The 24,193-nt window shown below is 38.7% G+C and overlaps 1 protein-coding gene across 1 annotated transcript in view; it reads left to right on the top strand.

Annotated features, from left to right (window-relative positions):
• Positions 1–2,696: 2,696 nt before the first annotated feature.
• Positions 2,697–24,193, top strand: part of ft (cadherin-related tumor suppressor fat) — an 85,040-nt gene continuing 63,543 nt past the window's right edge. Inside the window, exon 1 of the mRNA XM_089871160.1 lies at positions 2,697–9,039. Within this exon, the coding sequence (XP_089727286.1) occupies positions 3,799–9,039 (5,241 nt within the window). The 5' untranslated portion in view covers positions 2,697–3,798. The remainder of the gene's footprint in view (positions 9,040–24,193) is intronic.

The following is a 24,193-nucleotide window of genomic DNA, read 5'->3' as shown; positions in this document are numbered from 1 at the left end:
TCTCTGCAGTTCAAATTGGTTCACCAACGGTCTGGCAACACTGCAGCATGAAAACTAACTGGCCCGCATGACTTTCGTTTTTACAATCCCTTTAATGCTGTTAATTACGGGAGAAAAAAAAAAGAGAAAATTTGCCCGAAACTGGTTTAATCTTTTGGAAAAATCGGGCGCGGAACTACGTTAAATTTTAAACACGGAAGCCAATAAAAACTCCAGATTAAAGTCGAGTACCAATTACTAACATTTCTCCTTTTTTTACTACTGCTACTTTAATGATCCTGGTGGTTTGTAGCGGTTTCGAGAAATAATTTCGTTACTTTAATCTCAATTAATTTCTGTCGTTCTCAATTTAATATTAACAAACCCCAAAAATTAACGCCCTTGTAATTGATAAGGCTAAGAAATAATTCGAGTTATAAGAAGGGAAATTTTCCAGTTAAAGTGAAGTTTGATAGAAATGTTTTGACCACTTGTCTAAAGATGTAATTCAATTCTAACCAGGACCAGAGAGTATAAACAGTGATTACTGAATGACCTTGATATACCATAATTCTAATCTCTATTAGACCCTTATTATCAAAGGGGGGTGCAGTATGGTCCGCTTGACCAAGGGCATAGACCAATTATTGATCTTTTTAGGTGGACAACAGAGATATGTTAGACGGGCTTCAACGTCACCAGCATAGAGTGGTACTGAGAGGGGAGGAGCTACGGGGATGTGACGTCAACATTGGTATAGTCTAAATTGTATGACCTAAGCTGACGACTTCCAATATGGTCGCCAAAAACGAGGTAAGAGATAGGAGGGTGTGACGTCACGAGAAAGTTCGTGGTAGCAGACTATACCGGATGTTCCGTTTAAAGAAAACAAGGTGGTCCTCACACCAGACTCTATTTTACCCCTTCCCACCAATTTTTGAAAAAGGGGTCCATTTCCGTGCTCGTGCCTTGCTTTCTTGTGTAGACAAAACGCTTTCCCATTTTCCCTACCCTACCCTATCCTCTATATCAAATACATGATTGAATAAGGTTGAATCACCTATAGCATAAATTCATTTTTCCCTATAATAGCTACGCATCTTCCGGTTTAGGTTCTTATAGCTAAAGAACCCTTTCAAATATCGGGAAAGCTAAAAAAAAGTAATCACCTTTTTCTTCAGAGGTCGTGAGGATGATGTATTTGGGTGTGATGTGTATGCCTCGAGGCCAAATTAAAATTTACCAATAATTCTAAAGCGGCTCTGCGAAGATACTTTTTTTGTCGCGATCTAAGTAAGCTTGGGGGAATACATTAATTACTTCCCCCACCCACGTGACTATACCTTTAAACACTGCTCACTATGAAATTAGTTAGTTAATTAAATTCGAAATCATGATCTTGATTTAAGAATAAGAAAATACAGATAATCCATTAATTACTTTCAACAACCTATATGCATCTCTGATAAATTTGGGACTTGTCCAACACCTAGTACGAAGTTAATTCCATAATTGAACAACAATGCTATGAGACCTCTTATAAAAAAACAAATTCCTTTCAATACCCGATGAAATAGCAGAGAGTTATTTTGAACCGAATAATTCTTTCTGTACTTTGAAAAAAAAACTCAAAAAAGAAATAAAGATAGTTCCAAAGAACACAATACATCATGGTCAACCCTAACTGATTCTATCATCTCGTCTCAAAAAGTTGAACCGTTTGAACGTAGCTATACCATTCATTGCAGGACCCCCAAAAGAACCTTTCGGACCACCTAACCTAACTTCGTCCCAATAAGTTTACCACCCCACACCTGCAAGAAGTTCTTTCAAACTGTTTTCGCGACCGAGCGACCAACAAACCGAGCAAGCAAGCAAGCAGCCAAAAGATGGTGCTAGATGGACGTCGTACTAAAAAAGAACACACACCGGTCCGGTTGGACCAGCCCAAGATAGAAACACAGACCATCGCGTAGTATCATATCATATCATATAGTTTGGGGTGTCGTAGAGGAACTCACATCAACGAAGCTCCTCAAGCTGCGAGAGAGAGTGAGTGGCTTACCAACATAAAGCGTTGAGGCGAGTAATACAATCTCACCTTGATTAATTCTAAAACCCTCTACAGTATCATAGATAAATCAATCCCAGGTTAAAAACCCTCTTGACAGTGAAAAAAAATGCAGGGGGTTTTGAATCCCTCTCCTTTCTGGCTTTCGCATCTTCGGCCCTCCATCCGAGATGCGGCTCACTCCGAGTAATCTACATATCCCTACCATTAACCACGCTTAGGTAAAGTCCATGGTGGTTATTCTTTTGCCGCAAACTCTCCATCTCAGCCGGTATGTATACGTCATTGTACCGCCTCTTTATCCTTGGAATGTGAAGATTCCTTTTTGGTTTTTTTTAGGTGGCCGCGATGGATGCCTACCTAGGGAGGCAAACCGGGCTGCTGCTGTTATAAGAAAGAACGTACGGACGGACGGGGGGGCTGAATATAAGTCTGAGAAGAAGAAGTCGAGGTAGAATTCGAGAAACCGGTGTGCCTCGCGCGCCCATAAGACCGAAAGAAAAGCCGCCGGCGATTTTAACTATTTTCGCGTTCCCCCCCTCTCGAAACCTTTCCCCCCTCCCCGATGCCGCTCGACCCCCCGCGGAAAAAATCTGGTCCTTCGAGCACGATCCTGAACTACCACCATCCACACCGAGACTGAGAGGGTAGGGCCAAAACGAAACCCCCAAATGGTTTAAAAAATTTGGTCTAGCGAAGGTAAACGCGATTAGAGTGTAAACCGCGTGCGTTAAGAAAGGTTAGGAACAACGCCGACCGTTTTGAGTCAAGCCAGTGTTTGGCGTCCATCTGGTTCCCTGACCATCTCCATCCCGCGCATCATCGGCGGGTTCAAAAGGTTAAACCGTCCGTGTGCTTGAAGTTTCGAGAGAGAGTTTGGTACTTCTTTCGCACCTCGAAGAACAAATACAACGAATTTATTTCGGGGACCCGGGTACACTTTTGGATGAACAGTTTTCTTCATCTTTAAGAGGGGAAGAGATTACGCGCCGGGAGAAGAGACCAACAGGGAGAGAGAGAGAGAAAAATACTTCTTCAAGAAGAAGAAGTGGTGGAGAGAAAAAAAACGTATCCCCGTCTGTGATGCCAAAGACACGTCGGTCCAGTTTTAGCTCAGGTTGGGTTTTGCTCCTGGCCCGAGGCTGGCTAAAAATGCAAAGCAGGTAAGGTAGTTCGGTGCCGCGCCACAAGAAGAAGTTTGCTTGGAAGATTCAAGCACCACCGCGAGCGCCAGCCAAGGAATAGTTTTATTTAAGAGGCCCCGGCAACAGAGATCACCTTTCCTTGGGTTAGTGAAAAAAATGTCCGCTTTAAAAACGACGTAAGGTGTCTTAGTACGCGTGTCCGAATATATAGAGAGTGACCATCATCACCACCGTGAAGGATTAATTTAAGTCGCGACGCGAGGTATCGACTTTCGTTCGGCTGACTAAGTACTATACCCGGGATTTCTACGAAAGTGTACAGTGTGGCGTATCTTGGATTAGGGATGACTTTGGAAAGCAACGGAGGCGTCGACTCCGTCGGAAGGTCGGCGGCTTTCCGGTTTCGGCAAACTGGCGCCGGACCCTCCGCTCAAACCCCGTCGATATGGTAAACTATCTCGGATACGTTCCTAGATTTTCGTTCCCCCCGTTTTGCCTTAACTTTTATAATAAATACAAAACCGCGCCATGACTAAATATTTCTTTAATTGAAAAAGATTATAATTAATATTAACTCTCCTTGTGTAATTTTCGCCTGGAAAAATGGGTATTACGGTCAACCTCGGGGTCAAACGTGGTCTGGGGGCCGCGCAACTAGTCCCTTTAGCGCTGTCCTTGTTTTTGGTCAGATACGCCCAGGGTCAAGGGCCCGGGGTGGCCCTATCCGGGATTCAAATGAAATCGCGGGAGGCGGACACCCGAATACAATTCGAAATAGAAGAAGGGAAACCCGCGGGTACTTTAGTGGGGACCATTCCAATTAAACCAAACTTTGTCTACCGTTTCAACGATCAACCCAAAGAATTCGCGCTTAACGGGACAACGGGTGAAATAAGGACGGCGGTCGAAATTGACCGAGAAAGTTTAAGAAGTGATCGCTTTGATTTAGTGGTGCTTAGTTCGCAACCGACTTATCCCATAGAAGTGCGGGTGGTCATTGTGGACGTTAACGATAACGCGCCGGTTTTTCCCGAACCGAGTCTTAACATCACCTTCTCGGAAAGCGCCAATGTTGGTACGCGAGTGATACTGGACACGGCGACGGACGGTGACGCGGGCGTCAATGATATCACCACCGATTATAAAATCGTGTCCGGTAACGAAGAAAGCAAGTTTCGGTTAGTGGTGACGACTAATCCGTCCGGGGAGACACCCTACTTGCATTTAGAAACAACGGGGAAAGTTGACAGGGAAGGTCGATCGCGATATCAACTTAATATTTCCGGTCAAGATGGTGGTGTTCCTCCTCAATACGGATACTTACAGCTCAACATTACCATCCTGGATGTGAACGACAACCCACCCATCTTCGATCACAGCGATTATTCCGTTAGTTTAAACGAAAGCGTACCACCGGGGACAAGCGTCCTGCAAGTTCGGGCCACTGACAACGACGATGGAGACAACGCCAAAATTAGTTACTTTCTCAGCGACACCGAAATTCAGTTCGCGGTTGATCCGAGAACTGGCGTCATTTCGACGCTAGAACCGCTGAGTTGTCAACAAAATTGCCCGACATTGGATAAGTGTCCCAAAAGCTGCGTTTTCACGGTATTCGCCAGGGATCACGGGTCACCGAGACAAGATGGACGAGCTTACGTCACAGTTAATCTAGTAGACGCCAACGATCACGACCCGAAAATTCGCTTTAGATTCTTCCCCACGACAGCGACGCACGCCACCGTCGACGAAAACGCGCAAAATGGTTCCGTCGTTGCGGCGGTCAGCGTCATAGATTACGACGAAGGCGATAATGGCGATACCTACGTCGAAATACAAGGCGGCAACGAATTGAACCATTTCCGGTTAGAAACCACAAGAAGCTTCGACATCGTCAGGGTCAACGGTATACTAGATCGTGAACAAATATCAAAGTACAACTTAACAATCACGGCGAAAGATAAAGGTTCACCCCCTAGAAGTTCAACCTCTTTTCTGATTATCCACGTCAACGACGTAAATGACCACGAACCCGTCTTTGAAAAGAACGAATATTCCGCGATTTTAAGCGAATTGGTACCATCAGGGACATACGTGGCCGGTATAACCGCGACGGACGAAGATACGGGAATTAATTCAAATATTTACTATTCGATAGTCTCGGGTAACGATCGGAGATGGTTTAACATTGACTTGTACACGGGTTTAGTGACCACGGTGGCCGCTTTAGACAGAGAGACGCAAGACTTTGTTGAATTAAAGATAACAGCCCGGGACGGAGGTCCCAATCCGAAATACACTTATACCTACTTGAAGATACAAATATTAGACGAAAATGACGAACCACCCTTATTCTCTCAAGTTTATATCAACGTTTCGCTGTCTGAAAACGCGCCTCAAAATTCCTTAGTGTCCGTGGTATCCGCGGTCGACAACGATTTAGGAACAAACGGTAGCTTGCTATATTCTCTTCACGAAGAAGTCGAGATCCGGTATCCCAATACGTTCCATTTAGACCCAACATACGGTCGATTAACAACAAAAACTCGATTGGACAGAGAAATAATACCCGTTTATTACATAAAGGTTGTAGCCCGAGACCAAGGACAAGTACCTTTAACATCGACAGCTACCGTTCAACTAAACGTCCTCGACGTCAACGATAACGCCCCGGTATTCTACCCTAAACAATACCTAGCCAAAGTCGATCCCGATTCCAAACCAGGAACGGAAGTGGTCAAAGTCAGCGCTACGGATATGGACGAAGGTCGACACGCCGTTGTCTCTTATTACATTGTCAGTGGGGCTGATGGAAAATTCGAAATTGACGAATCAACGGGAGTTATTCGTACCAGGATAATCCTAAACCGCTCTTTGAAATCGAGATACGAATTAGTCGTGGCAGCATCTAACCCTGGTGACCGGGAAGTCAGTCAAAACGCCATGGTTCTGGTATTCGTGGTAGATTCGAAACAAAATCAAATCGAATTCGGGGAAAGCAAAGGATACGCTTTTGTCGTGGAAGAAGATCCGGCTAACAGGGACCCTAACGTTGGAAGGGAAGTTGGAAGAGTCTCACTTACGAGAGCGTCAAGTTCTACCGGTGTAAAATATACCATAGCTGACGGAGATTCCTTGGGATGGTACAAAATCGACGAAAGATCAGGGGTAATCACGACAGCTAAGGCCGTTGACAGAGAAATGGAGCCTAAATCGGTTCTGAAAGTGGTCGCTTACGGACCGAGTCATTTTGCCATCACTAGAGTCAACATTACCATCAGAGATATCAACGACTGCGCCCCGCAGTTCTCCAGCTTAAGAGAACGCGCCGAAATTTATGAAAATTGGCCAGTTGGACACGAAGTATTTTTATCTAGAGCTTTAGACAAGGACGAAGGTATAAACAGTCTGGTCGAATACAGTTTAAGCGAGGATACGTCACCGTCGTTCAGAATCGATAGAAAGAAAGGCATTATTTACCTGAGTAAGCCCTTGAAATTAGTCGCCGGTGAAGAATACAACGTCGAAGTTATCGCCAAAGACTCTGGAACACCTCCATTATCTTCCAGACAAGTTGTAATAGTCTCCGTTCAAGACGTAAACGATCACACCCCGATCTTTGACCACTTGACTTACGAAACTTCCCTCTTGGAATCGACGTCCTTAAACGAAAGATTCTTCTCGGTTTTAGCGACTGACGCCGATACGGGACCTAATGGAAAAATATCTTACAAAATAACTGAAGGCAACGAAGACCAAAAATTTGGGATATTTCCGGACGGGTTCATCTATGTCAAAAACGCTTTGGATAGAGAAACCAGGGATTACTATTCGTTGACCATTGTGGCCAAAGATAACGGGACCAAACCTAGAATGTCCGATGTAGCCGTGGTCATCCACGTTGTGGACGAAAATGACAACAGTCCTCAATTCGAAAACAAGACCTTCACGTTTTATATAGCGGAAAACGAAGCACCCGATACGTACGTGGGTAAACTGACCGCGGATGACCAGGACAAAGGTCGCAACGCCGAACTAACTTATTCGATCAGTACGAACCAGAATGATTTTGTCGTTGATCCCAAGACTGGTTTAATCCGAACCCTAAAAGATTTCGATCGTGAAAAGTTAATGGAGATATCGGGACACGATTATATCGTTATGGAAGCCATTGTTCTCGATGGCGGGCTAACACGATTAAGAGATGAAGCCAAAGTCATAGTGTACGTAACTGATGTCAATGATAATTCACCCGTATTTGTCCGCACGCCCTACAGAACCACCATTTCGGAAGGAGCACCGCTAAGATCGCAAGTACTTAGAGTAACAGCCACCGACGCTGACGACGGACTTAATGGTAATGTCCTGTACAAGATAACTGGTGGTAACGAAGAAGGTTGTTTCGAAATTGATGATTCTTCTGGACAAATTACTTTGGCTAAGACACTAGACCGAGAACGCACTCAAACGTACGAGTTAATGATTCAAGCCAGAGATACTGGTGAAATTTCTTCACCAGCAATACCTAGACACACGTCAACCGCCTCAGTTACGATCAATGTATTGGACGAAAACGACAACAACCCCAAATTTGTAGTAGCCAAACAAGAAGCTGAAATAGTTGAAAATACCCCGGTTGGATACCGCATATTCAACTTCTCGGCTACGGACGCGGATATGGGTTCAAATGGTGACGTTTCTTACACAATCGCGGCCGGTAATATCAAAGAAACGTTCAGAATAGACCCAATAACCGGTGTACTTCATTTGGTCCGACCCTTAGACTACGAGGAGCAAAGTATCTTCTATTTAAACGTCACAGCCCATGATGGTGGGGCGCCAAGACTGACTTCGACAATTCCATTTACGGTTCGCGTCGTAGACGTCAATGATAATCCTCCATTATTTCCGAACGTAGCCATCGTCAGACAAATCGAAGAAGGAATCCCCGTCAACACCCCGGTGGTAACCGTTACGGCTGAGGACAAAGATTCGGGAGTCAATGGCAAAGTAATATACCGAATTTCGCAACAGGAACCACCTGGTCAACATTTTGACATCAAGAAAGATACTGGAGTCATTTTTACTTCCAATAAAATTGACCGGGAATTTAGCGACAGTTACAAATTGACGGTAGTCGCCGAAGACCAAGCGTCGCCTGAATCTTCCCGGTTATCCGCGGATAAGACAGTCACCATAATCGTCGAAGACATAAACGATAACGCCCCAACTTTCGTCTCAATGGACACTGGCGTCATACCCGAAGGTTCGGAAAGAGCCCGCGTTATAATGACCCTATTAGCCACCGATAATGACGCAAATACCAACGGAATGGTCACCTACGAGTTAGTCGAAGGTCACGGTGACCTATTCTTCCTGGATAGAACCTCGGGAGAACTGTATTTATCGCGGGCAGTTGAAAAACCGGCCGTTATATATCACTTGACCATCCAAGCTACGGACGAGGCGGTGTTATCCCAACGGAAATCTTCTAGGAACAAAATAACGGTCATCGGGGCTTCCAAAAAGTCTGATGGCCCAATCTTCTCAGCCACGGAATACTCGGGTTCGGTTTTCGAAAATGAGGCAGCCGGAACTAGCGTCTTAACGGTTCGCGCTTCGTATACTACGGGAGACAGTGACTCGCGATCGGTTGTCGAATACTTCTTGACCAGCGTCCAATCAAACGGGGAGCCTCAACAACGCGTGTTCGCGATTAACAGGCAATCCGGGGTCATCTCAACCGCGGCCATTTTGGATAGAGAAGCCGGAGCCAGAGTCTACGAATTGGAAGTGTACGCCGTTGACATCGGATCAAGTGTCCCCAAGACATCCAAGTGCAAGGTAAACATCGTTTCTTTTTTTCTTTATAGCGTGAATTAGAGTAACGAACCCTCAGTTGAAAGTTCAATAACAAAACCCTCCACCAGTGATGGGAAGAAAGTTCCAATAGCACCAGAACAGAACTGGTATACTGTCTTTACAAGAAAATCATTCCCTCGGGGTTAAATTTCTCTGGCGTTAAGTTAAGGTGGCGTCGTTATAATTGATAAGTGGTATATCTACTTCCGCGCTAATATTTTGTTCTCCCCTTCAATCATTTTAGTTTTAACAATTTTAAAGAGTACCCTTTTCGTAATTTAAGAGAATCTTCTTCATTTGGTTCTTAGAGAAGTTGATCTCTCAACAAACCATTAACCCCGTCAAATAATGAAGTAACTAACTAAAGAATCGTAGGGTAGCGCCTTAATGGAATTGGAATCCCTTGCCAAAATTATCTAAGATAAAGAATTTCTATAAGTAACACTTGAAGAAAAAAATTTATAATGAAACGTAGCCTAGGTACTATTGGGGAATATTGAATAGAAACGTTTTGTTAGATAATGGAAAGGTTTCGCTTCAACAATTTGTTAGATAACTGTACTATTAAAGTAAGTGTCACTCTTTGGCAGCATTCACCAGGTATCTTTGACGTTTCACCTACGTCACTCGCTCTCAGTAATCATTATATAATTTACAAAACACATCTTATAAACTTATGGTAGAAACCAAACAACGTAACATAACCCTAAATGTTTTACTCTATACTGTACACCAATTTTGGGAATAAACGAGGGGCTAATCACTGATTATGCCCAGTAACTATCCTCTCGATCTAATCGGAACAGAAGATACTTAAACTCCTCTAAAATACAAGGAATTTTTGCACAATGTCCGTCACAAATAAGTAAGGGGCGTCTTTTTTAATCGATTTTTGAGTCGAAAATGTTCAGTAACACTTTTGCCACAATGACCACCGTTTTAAAGTTAAGATTGTAATGTACATAGTATTTACGGATAATCCCTTAAATTAAATTTAATTAAAAAACTGAACAGGCTATGATTGCTAATTTAATTAAGGGGTCATCCCTAAAACACCCCATCAAATCATAACTCGTAAACGGTGGTCATTGTACCAAAATGTCGAATAGAAATTACATTTACGACTCAAAATAGATTTCCCATACAACAGCGCCCTTATATTCACCTCTAGAAACACCCTGTATAGTTAGATAGATCTACAAGCATTCGACCTATTTATTGATCGAACTTTGAAGCATCTTACCAACCAAAGCCTCAACATACCAACAACTGTGATTCGAACTTTAATAATAAAAAAATATATTTATTTGAGAGTATAGAAAAAAATTTATATATATATATCAGTATATTGGATGGTAGCTTTCCCGTTTTCCGTTTGCATCGTTCAAAAGAAATCTATTCTATCACTTTCATTGTAACGTCGGCACTGATTTGGATGTTGTTGGATTTCTTTTTTCGGGGGTTTTAAACGGAGAGAGGGGCCAAAGATGGTGAACGGAGGGAGGCAGGTTGGGGAAATGATGGAAGGAAAAGAGAGGAGAGAAGAAGAATCATTCAAAAACACGCGCCACCAATTTTCGGAATTCATCTTCTTAAAATTTTAGGCCTTAAAAAATTGTGTAATGTCCTATACAATAACAACAACATCGACTACGACTACGACGAAGACTATTTTGCTTATTTCCTGTACTGTGTTTGTACAGTCATAATAATATGATGCCGCCATTGCTTTGGCGATGACTAAATGGCTAAAATGCACGAGGCGTATGTTGTGACATTGATGGTAATACGTTTCGAGTTGAGATTACAGAACCTCTACTTCTGGAGATGGCCTGAAAAGGCAGTGATTTTGATTATGGGTGTCAATGAATTTTAAAATTGTAATATTAACTCGCAACATTCTGACTAATCTACAATAACAAATTAAAGCTGCAATTATAATTGGTCAGGGGAAAATCTGGTAAAGTAAATATATAAAAATTTTGCAATGAAAAATCCATGACACCCCTGTTGAAGTCTTTCGACTCAACTTAATGAACTCTAGACTTTATGAAAATGAACCGTTATCGTAAAATGGTGACCTTTTGTGTAGGTGTAAAGTTACAATGTTACCCCGAGAACCTCTAAGAAACGTAGACGAGACAAACAAAGGTAGAATGAATGTAAAGGACGGAGTGCAGACTACAGTAGACTCTTTTACCGATTATAAAACATATTTTATATTATAATAAAAATCTGGGGTTTAATCACGCCTCGAGTTCACGAATGGGCTCACGATTTGACCAGCAACTAGACGCGGATAAAAAAAAAATCACTCGAGATGAAACATTTGTGGGAACGTTTTAAAAAAGTATATATTTGAAACTCCGGTCTATGTCTGTCCTCGAAATTATGTAATCGTGGTCCTCCTTGCTGACCTTACAATATTCTAAACAAAACCCAACTATTCTTTACAATCCCTGTTGAATAAATACACCGCTTCCATGAATAATCAATGATTGTTAAGGCCTTTGGCTATGTCTGCCAAAGATTATTACTAAGCCTTGGTTGGTTCGTGGATATTTATTTCTCTGGGATCATTTCTAGCCTGGGAGGAGGAGATTTTTACCTTTTTCTTTTTCTGGCTGTATCTTTTTCTCTTATCAGATGGAAAGAAGCTTGGTTTTCTTTCCCAAATAACACTCTTTAAATTAGTATTTTTATGCAGCGAGAAAATGGTGTTTTGTCCTAGGATAGTTAGTATTTACTTGACTCCCTTTTTCCCATAGGCTGACAAATTTTAAGGGGTAAACCAGGATATGACCTTGTAACCTTTCATAGATTATGAATATATGATAACGTTGGAAATGCCGGGCTAACACTGAATTTACAATAAACAGACGCGAGTTGTTAAGCCTAATTTTAAATCAAACAGACGCCGAGTTGTTAAGCCTAATTTTAAACTAAACAGACGCCGAGTTGTTAAGCCTAATTTTAAACTAAACAGACGCCGAGTTGTTAAGCCTAATTTTAAACCAAACAGACGTTGAGTTGTTAAGCCTAATTTTAAGGTCAACAACCATGAGTGGTTAGGCCTAATTATAAGCCAAACTAACGTGACTTGTTAAGCCTAATTTCGAAATAAACAAATGCGAGTTGTTAAGCCTAACTCATTCTTTTAACACCTTGATCATTTCACCGCAAGCCGTGGCCTGACCCAGCATCAGCATCCATATACCATTCTCAATAATGCATTTAATCCGTTGTTACCTTAAATGGTTTGAAACTTATCCTGAACCGGTAATGTTATTTTTACCCTACAGGTATTAAAAGCGAGAATTTTTCGTATTATTAAAAAGTCGGCTCGGTTGAAATTTCTCTTTAAAGACCCTATTTAAACACGAGTTCAGTTGACTCACTGTGATTAACTTGGATTATTATCAGCGACCATCTAGGCTACAATATATATTTAAAATAATTCTTACGTTGCCCCCAAGAACTTTCAAGAATTTCCAGATATTTTGATCTTTATTTTTTTGTTTTGTTATAACGCCACCAATCGCGACGATTTTAGAAGAAACAAGACGGCCCAAGGGCTCGTAATAGTAGCCATATCGTACGAGTGAATAGCCCCTCTATACCCTACCCTAATGAGTGGATAACACCTCTATGCCTTACCCTAATGAGTGAATAGCGCTATCTTTTTCAATGTTTAAATGATTTCCCGTGGATAAAATCAGAGTGAATAGCCCCTCGATTCCCTACTCTAAACAGTGATTAAATTATGACCGTATAAATTTACTTATGCTGTAATTCTATTATTCCGGTGAATCGAAGAACAGATAGTTTTTAGTGATAATCCCCTCGATGAGTTTACAACATAGACTTATGCCGATGCACACTTATCGCATCTTATAAATTTCTAACAAGGACTTATGCCCAGAAACTTTTGAAAGAGAAAGTTTAGTTATAGTGATTACGCATTTTAGTGATTATCCCCTCGAATTACCTTTAGCAATGCTAAAATTATCAAACGCATAACGCTCATTTAACACTATGTTAGCTCTATCTAAACCCACCTTTGAATTAACCGCCAAAACGTTCCAGTCAAACATAACGGGGAAAATCGTTATCTATTTAATTAGCACATACATTAAAAGAAAATAAATATAAAAACCCCAAACATACAAATTCATAAGTATCTGACCCCACAGATAAAAATTCAAAAGTATTCGACCCCACAGATTAAGAGGTACCCCACCCCACATCACCCCGACATTTTAGAGATAAGAATAAATAATAAACAAGATGGCCCAAGGGCTGGGCCTTAATAGTAATTTTACACGGCTCACGTGACCCCCCGTATAGTTGATCTCCAATAAATCGTACAACTAAAAACATTTCTGAAACGCAATCGTGTATCCCCTTAATTTCTAATAACGTCACATTTCAAATAATATTAATGAAACTAAATTGTGCACCCCACTAAAGTATAATTTTTCAAAACCATACGAATCAAATAATGTATCTAAAACCAAATCCTGGATCCCCTAAACCAGAAATCACTATGACCGTAAACCGTCCCCTCTATTTTACGAAACCTAACCTAACCTAACCTAACCATTCAGCATAATCTCTGATGTATCACGCGCATGGTGCCGTTTCTTAAATTTTAACGGAATAAAATTCCGTGTAAAATTAAAAAAGTGCAGTAGTGCACGAAAATTATCATCTTGTTTCCCTTCACTCAAAAAAGCCCGCGAGATTTAAACTACCTTTCTTTCCTCTCTCTCCGAGCGGGATGCCCCCTCTCCCTCTTCCCCCTCTCACTAATATACCAGGCAGGCAGTTCTCTCTCTACGCGGAGCTTCGTATCGCCACCGCGTACGCTAGCGATCTCTCTCTCTCATCGTAAGCGTACGTTTCGCGGACGCGACCGGTTTCCCTCTCTTATCGTAAGCGTTCGTTTCGCGGACGCGTCCGGCACAGGGACAGGGACAGGGACAGGGACAGGGGTTTTGGTGCCGTTTCTTAAATTTTACCGTAATTAAAATTACGTGTAAAATTAAAAACTCGGAGTTTCTATCAAGTCTCTATGGTTCAGTTGGTTGAATGTCTGCCTGTTGCGCCAGAGACCCGGGTTCGATTCCCGGGTCTGACCTGAAAAAATTTTAATTAAAATTAAATCTCTAACCGAGCCCAGTAACCCCTATGGGTGGGTTGTGGTAATATAAAGTTCCTTTTAAGCTAAAATCTGACGATAACGAAGCGACAACCCCGGCCACTACTACTACTACTACTACTACTACTACGGACGGCTCGGGTCAAACTAAGAGCCTATCGTATACTACGATATGGCTAAAAAAAAAATTCGACCAACTTAATTTTAACCAACATGAAAATTAATATGATCATAATTTCATAAGATATGTTCCCCATAAGTTTGTAAATTCTGGTTACAAACTGGAGCTTGTCATGAAGGGAGGGAGATAGGTCATAGATTCGAGGTAAAGCGACGCCTGGTGAGGCGCTGCTGTCAAAGGCTTAGTAATGCAGACTAAATAGGATTAGATGGAAGTCCCGCAAAATTAACCATCGAGTGTAGCACTTCAATTCTCGCTTGTCGTTCTCCCTGGAACTAGCTAGAGCTGCAAGTCTCTAGCATTAAGAAGTATAGGAAGTGTCATACTTATGGAAGGAACATATCTTATAAACTTATGGTTACGCCCTATGGGGAAACGCCAACTATTACTTACGGTTAGTATGCCACTTATAATTTACCCTAAACCTAGTCAACTATCTTTCGTTTGTTTCGAAGTCATTAGTTTGCCAATAATAATTAAAATTGGAATTCATTAAACGTATAGATATTAGTAAAACATTATTAAATAAGATAAAAAAACATTCCCCTTAATGGCGGTGAAAGTTCTTCGTTACTAGAAAAAACTCCAAAAAAATGGCCATTGATCTTGGTATTTCGATGGCATATCGTTCTCGTTTTCAAAGTTAGAGGGAAGAGACACTTGCTAACTTTAGGCATAAATTATTAGTTAATTACAATAAGATAGCGTATATTATAGCGCTAAGTGTTAGAGCCCTTGATGGTTCACGGCTTCGAAAATGACTTTTTAATGATTTTTTTCTCTCTCTTCTTCATTTTGGCTTCATGGTCTTAGTGTGCTATTGGAATAAATTTCAAAGTCTCTCATTTTATTTAGAAATATTCTTAGTTACCGGCTTTTTTATCTATACAGACAATTTTATAATTCTTTTTTTCTTTTAGTAGTTTATTTTTTTTTTAAATCTTGATGTTGAGAAAAGGTGGGGTTTATTTTCAAGATTTGAGTTGAATATATTTATGTAAAGGAAAATTGCAAACCGTGTATTGGATCTATAGGGGATGGGAAAACTGAATTGAACTGAACTGAACTGGGGGAGTGATTTCTTTGTATATATTGAAATAATAATATATAATAACGGAACGGTATATATGCAATTAGCGAGGAAATTAATTATTATATAAGGTCATTCTAAATTTAATTTTAGAGAGCTCTGGGGGGAAAGTAAATAATGTATTCCCCCTGAACTCACTGCAAACATAATTTATGCTAATTCGAAAATAAGCAGTAGTAGTATGTAAGAGTTGTTTCAAATTTCATTTATTACTCGGCAATATGCAATTTCACACCGAGTTCGTCATTATATAGAGTAATGGCACCTCCCTGCCTTTGGCTACCTTACGCTCTATGAGAAATTATTATGGAGTGCCACTACTCTATACATTGTAGTAATATTAATAAAAAAAATGAAATAAATATTTTAGAAAAAGATAAAAACCTAAAATATGTAGAATTAAAAACTGAATATTTAAATTTCAAATAACTAGGTTATTCTTATTCACTTAAGAATGGGGCAATATATATGAATACCACCTTATCACCGAACTTAATATACTTGTAGAAAAGGGAGAAGCTGTTTTGACCACCGGTTTAATTATACGCTAATGTATGATACCACTTTAAGTAACAATCAATGATTCCCAAAATAACCACCGCATCACGCCATCCATGTTTTTCCCCGTTATCCGTTAAACGTAACAATATATTTATTTACGAAAATGGCTAAAGAAGTCGTGTCCGATATTTTTAATAATCTAGGTTAATTTAAAAACGGCGCGGCCCGTATTGTAACTGTAACGCAAAACCTTTCTTTAAAGTTGCAGTAGGAATTTTTGGGAGGGGTCACACACACACACACTCCTATCAACTCCTCCGTCAAAAATTCCATAATATATGTAATATAATAAAAAAATATTTGAATAAAATTTTCCTTAACCCAAATATTATCGGTGTTATTTCATGAATTGATGAGTATTTCACACAAGAATACTTCGGTAATTGTACAATGAATTGATTAGAAATTTAGAATAAGAATTCTTTGTTTAATTGGAGGATTGATTCGAGAATATTCTGTTAAATTCTAGAATTATTTATGAACCCAAGAATATTTGGTCAAATTCTAGAATTATTTATGAACCCAAGAATATTATGTCAAATTCTAGAATGGTTTATGAACCCAAGAATATTATGTCAAATTCTAGAATTATTTAGTAGTCGAACCAAGAATATTTTGCTAAGTTGTAGAATGAATTAAACCAAGAATATTTTGCTAAGTTGTAGAATGAATTAAACCAAGAATATTTTGCTAAGTTGTAGAATGAATTAGACCAAGAATATTTAGTTAAATTTTAGAATGAATTGATTAGTTTTTCTTTAATTAAAGAATAAATTATTCAAATTTATCCAAAAAATGTAGAAATAATTGATTAGCCACTGACTTAATTAGTAAAATTCACCCAAGAATATGTTATTAATTAGTAATACATGAATTTACAAGATAGGAAGAATATAAGGAGCAATTAACTTTAAATTATTAAAATTCACCCAAGAATATTTAGTTAATTAGTAACTAATAAATTTACTATCTGAAGAAGATGAGAAGTCATTAACTCATCGTGAGAGTTAACACATATTCAAGCAGTAAAAATGAAAGACAAAAAACAACCTAATTATTCTGAAATTTTTTTAAAAAAAAATGTATACGAAGTTGTTTTTCATTATAGCCCTTTGTTATTAAAGATACTGGCATCATTTTACGAGATAATAATTGTTCTAGATTTTAAAAGATTGGCACGGTTTCATAGAGTATCTTCTGTTTTAAACAGATATTATTTTTCTGGCTGACTTGAGTGATGTATTGAGCTCAGTTCATTGTAAAAAAGAAATAATAATAACGCGTGTAGAATATTCTGTAATAATCATTCAATCAAACGTTTTGCTGACAAGGAACCGGGCTCATTATACGGAGATATTTTCAGTATATAATTAGAAATAATTTTGGATTTGGAAGAAAATATGTAGGTTAGTTCAGAAATATTTAAATCTTTTTCAAGCCGAATTTTAAAATTCTTTACTTTGCCTTTAAAAAGTTTAGGAAAGGTTGGAATTCCAGCATCCCACGCGGAATTTGAAAGAATTCTATGAAATCATTCCGAATTTAAATTTTTTTTTTTTTTGGTTTTTCTGTTTTTGCCCCCAAAAATAAATTTCGCTTATAACCAAGTTTGTTCGTGTATTCGCAAAGTACCGAGCGAGTATTAGTGGAAAGGGGTGCTCGTGCTCGGTGCTCGCCTATTATCGAGCGTACAGAAAAAGAAGTATAAAACCAAGAAGCGATATCTAGTTTATTAGGGAGAAGGTATAAGATGCCTAAGTATTCGCGCGGGCCATAGTCCCAGTCCCCCTTTCAAAATACAAGGGGGGACGTAAAAGGAGGCCGGGCTATTTCGCTGCCTCTCCTCAGTCGGAAAATATGACTGTAATTTTCGTCGCGTAGGCGCTGACGTGAGTTTTCAAGAACCAATGAGATGCATGCTGGCTGTAGTTTAGAGGCGGCTGGGATTAACTCCGGACCTACTATACGTTTGAACTGGAGATAAAGCTAGATTATAAATGTGGATGAATGAATTTATACCTTCTCCCTTATAAACTATAGATATCACTTCTTGATAAAACCAAGCGATTAAAAATCGGTATTAAATCTAATATTAAAATAAAACTATTACAATTTGACACCACGTTTAAATGGAGAGCTAGTTACGTAACGTTACCAAACCCATCGCCAATCATAGCGAACGATTTTCAGTTTGCTTTATGCTCCCTTTAAAAAATCCTTGCATCTTACCAATGGGCTAACCACAACCGGGGAAATATTCGCTACTCGCCAAACAGCGAAATAATCAAATACGTGTTTGCAGAATTTAATAAAACTCCTACCCATAATGCATTTGTACGAATGCCCAGTAAAAAGATTCCAAAATAACATATTTCTATCCGAGTCTAAATGTTTATTTTTATGTATAAAAAGTATTTTTATTACAAGAAATTCAATAGAAAATACCGTTTAGGCTTAGCTATAGAAAACTTTATATATAAATAAATATTCGGGTGAAAAAAGGCTCAAAGAATTCAAAGCTGAATTCTTATAACTTCTAGCATAAAGCAGGCGCTTTTTATCCCCTTTTCTTGGCCCATATATTTCCCTCTATCTAAGCCTTGGCCAAAGTAAACATCGCCTATGGATTTTTTTTTTTTTTTTTCATACCCATCCAAACCCGGATTCAACTTTATAAAGCAGATATGTTTTTTAAGTACGAATTTAAACCGTGAATTATATCGTAAATACCGTAATTTAATAACGCGGCTACTTAGCTTTAGTAGTAGTATATTCTCATAGTAAAAAAAGTTAAATCTCGTGGAAGTTCGAATTTTTTCACGTGGAGTTTGTACCGAAGTTAATAATAGATAAACCGAGTATAAATTTACATTCATTCAGCTTCAACTTCAGTACTAATTTATGATAAGAATTTTATATCAGGCGCGGCTCAAATATTTTTCGTCTACTACGTGAAAATTTTTAGAGTTGACGAAAGGATTTCTGGGAAGGTTTTCTCTCAGTTTGATTTTGGAAGCAAATACGTTTAAGAATTTGTACAATCCTAAACGCAAACATTGAGAATATTTTCTGGATGGAGATCGAAAATTTAAAATGCTAAGCCTAATACTTCTTAAGCCTTGGTCAAATTTTACTTGGGAATGTTATTTATTTCTATTTACTGGCAGCATAAGCTTAAAAATTTTGCATGCAGGACCAAGTTCCATCTAGGTCCTATTTAGTCTGCATTACTTAGCCCAAATTTGACAGCAGCGCCTCACAACCCTGAATCTCTGACCTACCTCACTCCCTCACTTCAAAATTACAAGCTCCAGTTTCTAAGTTACTAGAATTTACAAACTTATGGTTGCAACATATCTTATAAACTTATGGTGGTACATGGGTGAAGTCCACTACTAGATTCGTTGAAATTATTTAGAGTTTAATTAACAACTTTAAAATTAAAGTTCTAGCTACTTCAACAACTAGACGAGACGTCATGTCATGCCATGTACAATTACTCGTAATTACTTGACCCTAATTTAACCTTTATGGCTAATTACTTAGCGTTATGGTTAAGACAGGTAAGAGCTATGGTGGTATATACGGCAACGGGCAACTAGGACGTTGAACTTAGGATATAACTACTTAACTGTTTAAATAAATGGATGGAAATGGCTCAAAGCTAGTGGAAGCTAATACACCAATTATAGGCGCCACCTTTAGACCATAATCGTTCTATTTCATCGAACAAAACTAGTCGTTTCTTGGAAAGGAAGCTAAAATGGAGTATTGAAAGAAATTGGGTGTCGTCCGAAGAACATTTTTCGTGATGAACGAAAAGAGAAAATGACCCTTCTCAATCTTACATACATTTTTTTCCCCAAACCAATCACGCCTTTAGCGTGGTTTCCTTCGGACTATTTTCGCACTCATGATCCAGGGAAGGGAAGGAGGAAGTAGTATTTCGAGGGACTAATCACTCCCACACAGATTTCAAGAACATAAAGGGTTACACGAGATTATTTGAAGGGTATAGTTTATGAAGAATACGTGGAGTAAAGGGTTTATTGGTTGCGCTCAGTGAGTAGCCCCTCTGGTTCGCATTCTAGATCATTCGTATAACGGGTTTCGAGGGGCTAATCACTCTCAAATTTCCAGTACCCCAAGGGTTGTGCGTATGGGAAAATCCGGGAAAATATCATACCTAATTATTAATTATTTTGGAAAATCCGGGAAAATTTCACAAATAATGAAAAATTACAAGTAAAAAAAATCATAATTTTTTCTCTTAAAATTAAAAATGAGAGAATATTATTTGTAAAATTATTTTCCTTTGAGCAAATAAATAAAATTGCATTTTCGAATTTGCACAAATACAGTTAAAGCAGATATTCGTTAATTAGGAGTAAAAATAAATGCAATTTCGAAATATTTTAAATGTAATATAAAAGAGACACAAGTTGAAGTTCAATATAAAACATTGAGCGCACCTGGAAATTTATCTGGCTGCTTTTATCGAAGTTTGTTTCTGATATCTATGAATTAAACTGATTGATGTTGGTATGGGCTAATTTGGTAGGAGTCACGGATACAGTGATGTATTGAATAGGAAGAAGAACTGTTCTAACCCCCCTTCCCCCCTCTCTCTGGTCTCCTGACAATCGGAGTGGAGTCCGAGATTCCGAGAGAGAGAGAATCGGGGATTCATTCGTTATATAAGAAGAAAGACTAACCCTTTTGTTTCTATTTTAAAAATCATATTAGAGTTCTTTGCACTCGCCTTTTTTGAAATTGAGACTTAGAACTTAAGATCGTAGCCGCCAACGTATATATGATTTATTGGACCGCCAATTTCTAGGTTTGTTTTAAAGGTACAGATGAAATTAACGAAAGGAAAGGGTTATTTCTACCTGAAATGGAGTAGTAAACTAGTAATGTTGGTGGGCCATAGTGCGACGACGAATTTAAGTCTCCAACCCAGAATAGAGAGCTTTCAGATGGGATAGTAGTACGTCATACCCTCCCAAGTCTTACCGTTGTTCTGTTCTGGTAGCCATATTGGGTGGTCTCAGCTTCATTCCTGCTTTAAACCCACCACCAATATGGCAGTGTAAATTATGTCATGAAACTCAGCTCCCACTCCAACTGAGAGTTCTCTCGCTGATGCCCCTACCCTTTGGTAATAGTAGGGGATTGTTAAGCACTGCCATCTAGAGCAGCGCGTCTATGGGCTATGGATATTTCTTGGCCTTGTTAGTAAGGACGTTTATTTAAATAAATAAATAAATAAATAAATAAATAAACAGAACATTACACCTTCCCTTTAAAATTATAACCCTAAACTTTAACCTACGTCTATTAATTCAAGGTGTAAATCACACGGATTTAAAACACCCACCAATAAATAATTAGCCCTCAATTAAATTTAATTTTTCAAAAATAAACAAAATAAATTATTATTTAAAATAAAAAAAAAATTTTTTTTCTTTATATAAACTGAAATTAGTTTTAGTTTAAATTTGGTCGACTCCCTTACCTTACGAAACCATGAATACAAAATATTCCTTTCCTTTCGTGGAGGAAAAAGGGAGAGGGGGGGGGGGGGTTAAAAATATACTAGATAAATTTTACACATGTCAAGACTCAGAAATGTGGGTAATTCCTTTTGACTTTTAGGGGGAATAATACTATTTATTCCCCCCCATACACAGTCTAGTCGCGTATAGTGGGGAAGTAAAAAAATACATAGCCTTAACAACAAAATATGCCATGAGAAAACTCAAAGGTTAAAAGTATCCGATGTTATACCCTACCTTACATTTACAAAGTATTTTTAAGTCGGCCTCAGACGCCGTCAACATTTGTTCGCCGAATAGCGAGCGAGCCATGTAGACAAATACGATATTCAAAAACTAATATTCGTATGAGCAATCAGTTAACTCGGCATTCGACGAATACTGAATTCAGAATATCCGTGATTTACCAACTTAAAAAAAAAAGAGAAAAATTAAAGATTTTCTTCCGCTTATGAAAAAATGGTTAAAAACGCCCACAAAGTTAACTAGGGTCAAATTTTACATTTATATTGAAAATCGGATACGAGTTTCTCTTATTCTTTTCCAATTTAAAATTAATCAATTGGTTTAGGGACCGATCATTCAGGTAGCGTTGCTACAAATTTTTTTATCCAAAGATATGCTGTATATTAATACTTGAAAACAATTTGGTTCTTCCTATAAAGGGGTCTAACACTTCCCTAGCTCGTTTCCACCAAATATCCCACACCTCTAAAAGTTCCCTAGCTCCACTCCTAGTGAAAATTGTAATGGGGGGACGTTTAATTAGTTTTTATATAAAAGTGAACCAAAACGTTCTAGTATGAGAAATGGATTTTTTTTAGTCAAAACTCCCCCAGTTTTTTCTCTCTCTCACTCCTCAAAGAGAGAGGTAGAGAGAGAGAGGGGGGGGGGGAGGGAAAGAGGGAGCTTTGTAATAAATCTTCCTTGGAATGGGGAGATGGTAGAAAAATTGGAACCGCCCCCTTTTGAGCAAATCGACAAGCTTAGAAAAGAAACAGAAAAAAAATAAGTTAAATGCATATGCACTTGCAGCGCCGAATTCTGACCTTAGCGTAAACAACTAGAGTTTTAGGATTGGATCCAATTAAGGATGATGAGAAGAAATCAATTTGGTCTCGCGCAAATTGTTATTTAGAGTCACGTGATAGTGTTATCAAAATATCGTCTTTATAAAAAATCTCGTGATATAAGGAGCTAGGTTTATTTATCCAAAGTTATATTTTCATTTCTAAAATTTAAAAATTTAAGTTCGGTCAACTTTGAAGGGCTATAACTCCGGTTCTATAAGAGATACGGGGAAATCCTTTGAGTATGTTATAGCCCCATCTCTAACCTTTCAATTGGTATCAATTACTTGGGGTTCCAACAATCAGGGCCCGAGTAATTAAGAAAAATATAAAAAGATACAATTAAAACGCATGTGGCCAAGTCTCCACTTATAACTCTGGTTCTTTAAGAGATACGTGGAATTCCTTTGAGTATGTCATAGCCCTATTTCTTCTCTTTCAAATGATACCAATTACTTGGGGTTACAACAAACAGGGCCCGAGTAATTAAGGAAAATATAAAGAGATGCAATTAAAAGCATATGACAAAGTCTCCACTTTATAAGTCTGCGGTTGGTTCTACAAGAGATACGACGAAACCTTTCACTGTATAAAACAGCCTGACTTATCCTTTTCACGGTAGAGTAGATCCACCACGTGACCGTATAATCTCACTGACGTAATAATCCCCTCGATCCATTATAAAATTAAAATATGAAAATTTCAAATTCAATCCCATATAGTTTTATCATTAAATTTGAAAGAAACAACTTTTTCTTTAGATTTTTTTTTAAATTAAACGCGTGATAAAAATGAGAAAAACTTATACATCCGCACCCTAATATTAAAAAATAAAATAAATCTGTCTTTTGTTCGATAAGATTTTATAAAGGCAATGGCGGCGACGGGCCTCTTAATGCTAATTTTCTATATTTCAACTTCTTCAACCCACAAAAGAATGGCGAAAACAAAACGAAAATGTTAAGGTACCACTCCCATAAGACGGCAAAATAAATAATAGACTTTAAATAGCTAGAGGAGGGACCTAGACAAAAATATGAAATCGGATCACGTCCCTCTCTATCTCACAGCAAGAGAGAGAGAAGATGGAGAGAGAGAGAGAGAAAGAGAGAACCAGAGCTAGGGATGGAGTGATTATATTTCTTATCTAAGTTTTAACCAAAAACTTTCCCGATTGGAGAAATCAGGAGATGAAAAAGATGGGAATTATCATCATTTAGGCCTAGCTATGGATATTATAAATGTTTCCCTATGGGGGAAAAGGGAAACCTGCCCCTCGGAGGGTCGCTTTGCTCCTATGGTTGGTGAGATTATGGTTATAGTATATCAAGGTCTTTTTTCTAAATTTAGTATCAGCAAGAAGTGATATCTATAGTTTATTAGGGAGAAGGTATAAATTCATTCATCCACATTTATGATCTAGCTTTATCTTCAGTCCAAACGTAACGTAGCCTGTCCGGAGTTAAACGACGCCTCTAAATTACAACCAGCATCTCATTGGTTCCGACTGAGGCG

This window comes from Phalangium opilio, unplaced genomic scaffold, assembly GCF_054372755.1.
Source record: "Phalangium opilio isolate 3A_F unplaced genomic scaffold, DU_Popi_V2 ptg000002l_1, whole genome shotgun sequence".
NCBI lineage: Eukaryota > Metazoa > Arthropoda > Arachnida > Opiliones > Phalangiidae > Phalangium > Phalangium opilio.
Note: the sequence above shows the minus strand (reverse complement) of the source record. Positions and strands in the feature narration are given on the sequence as shown.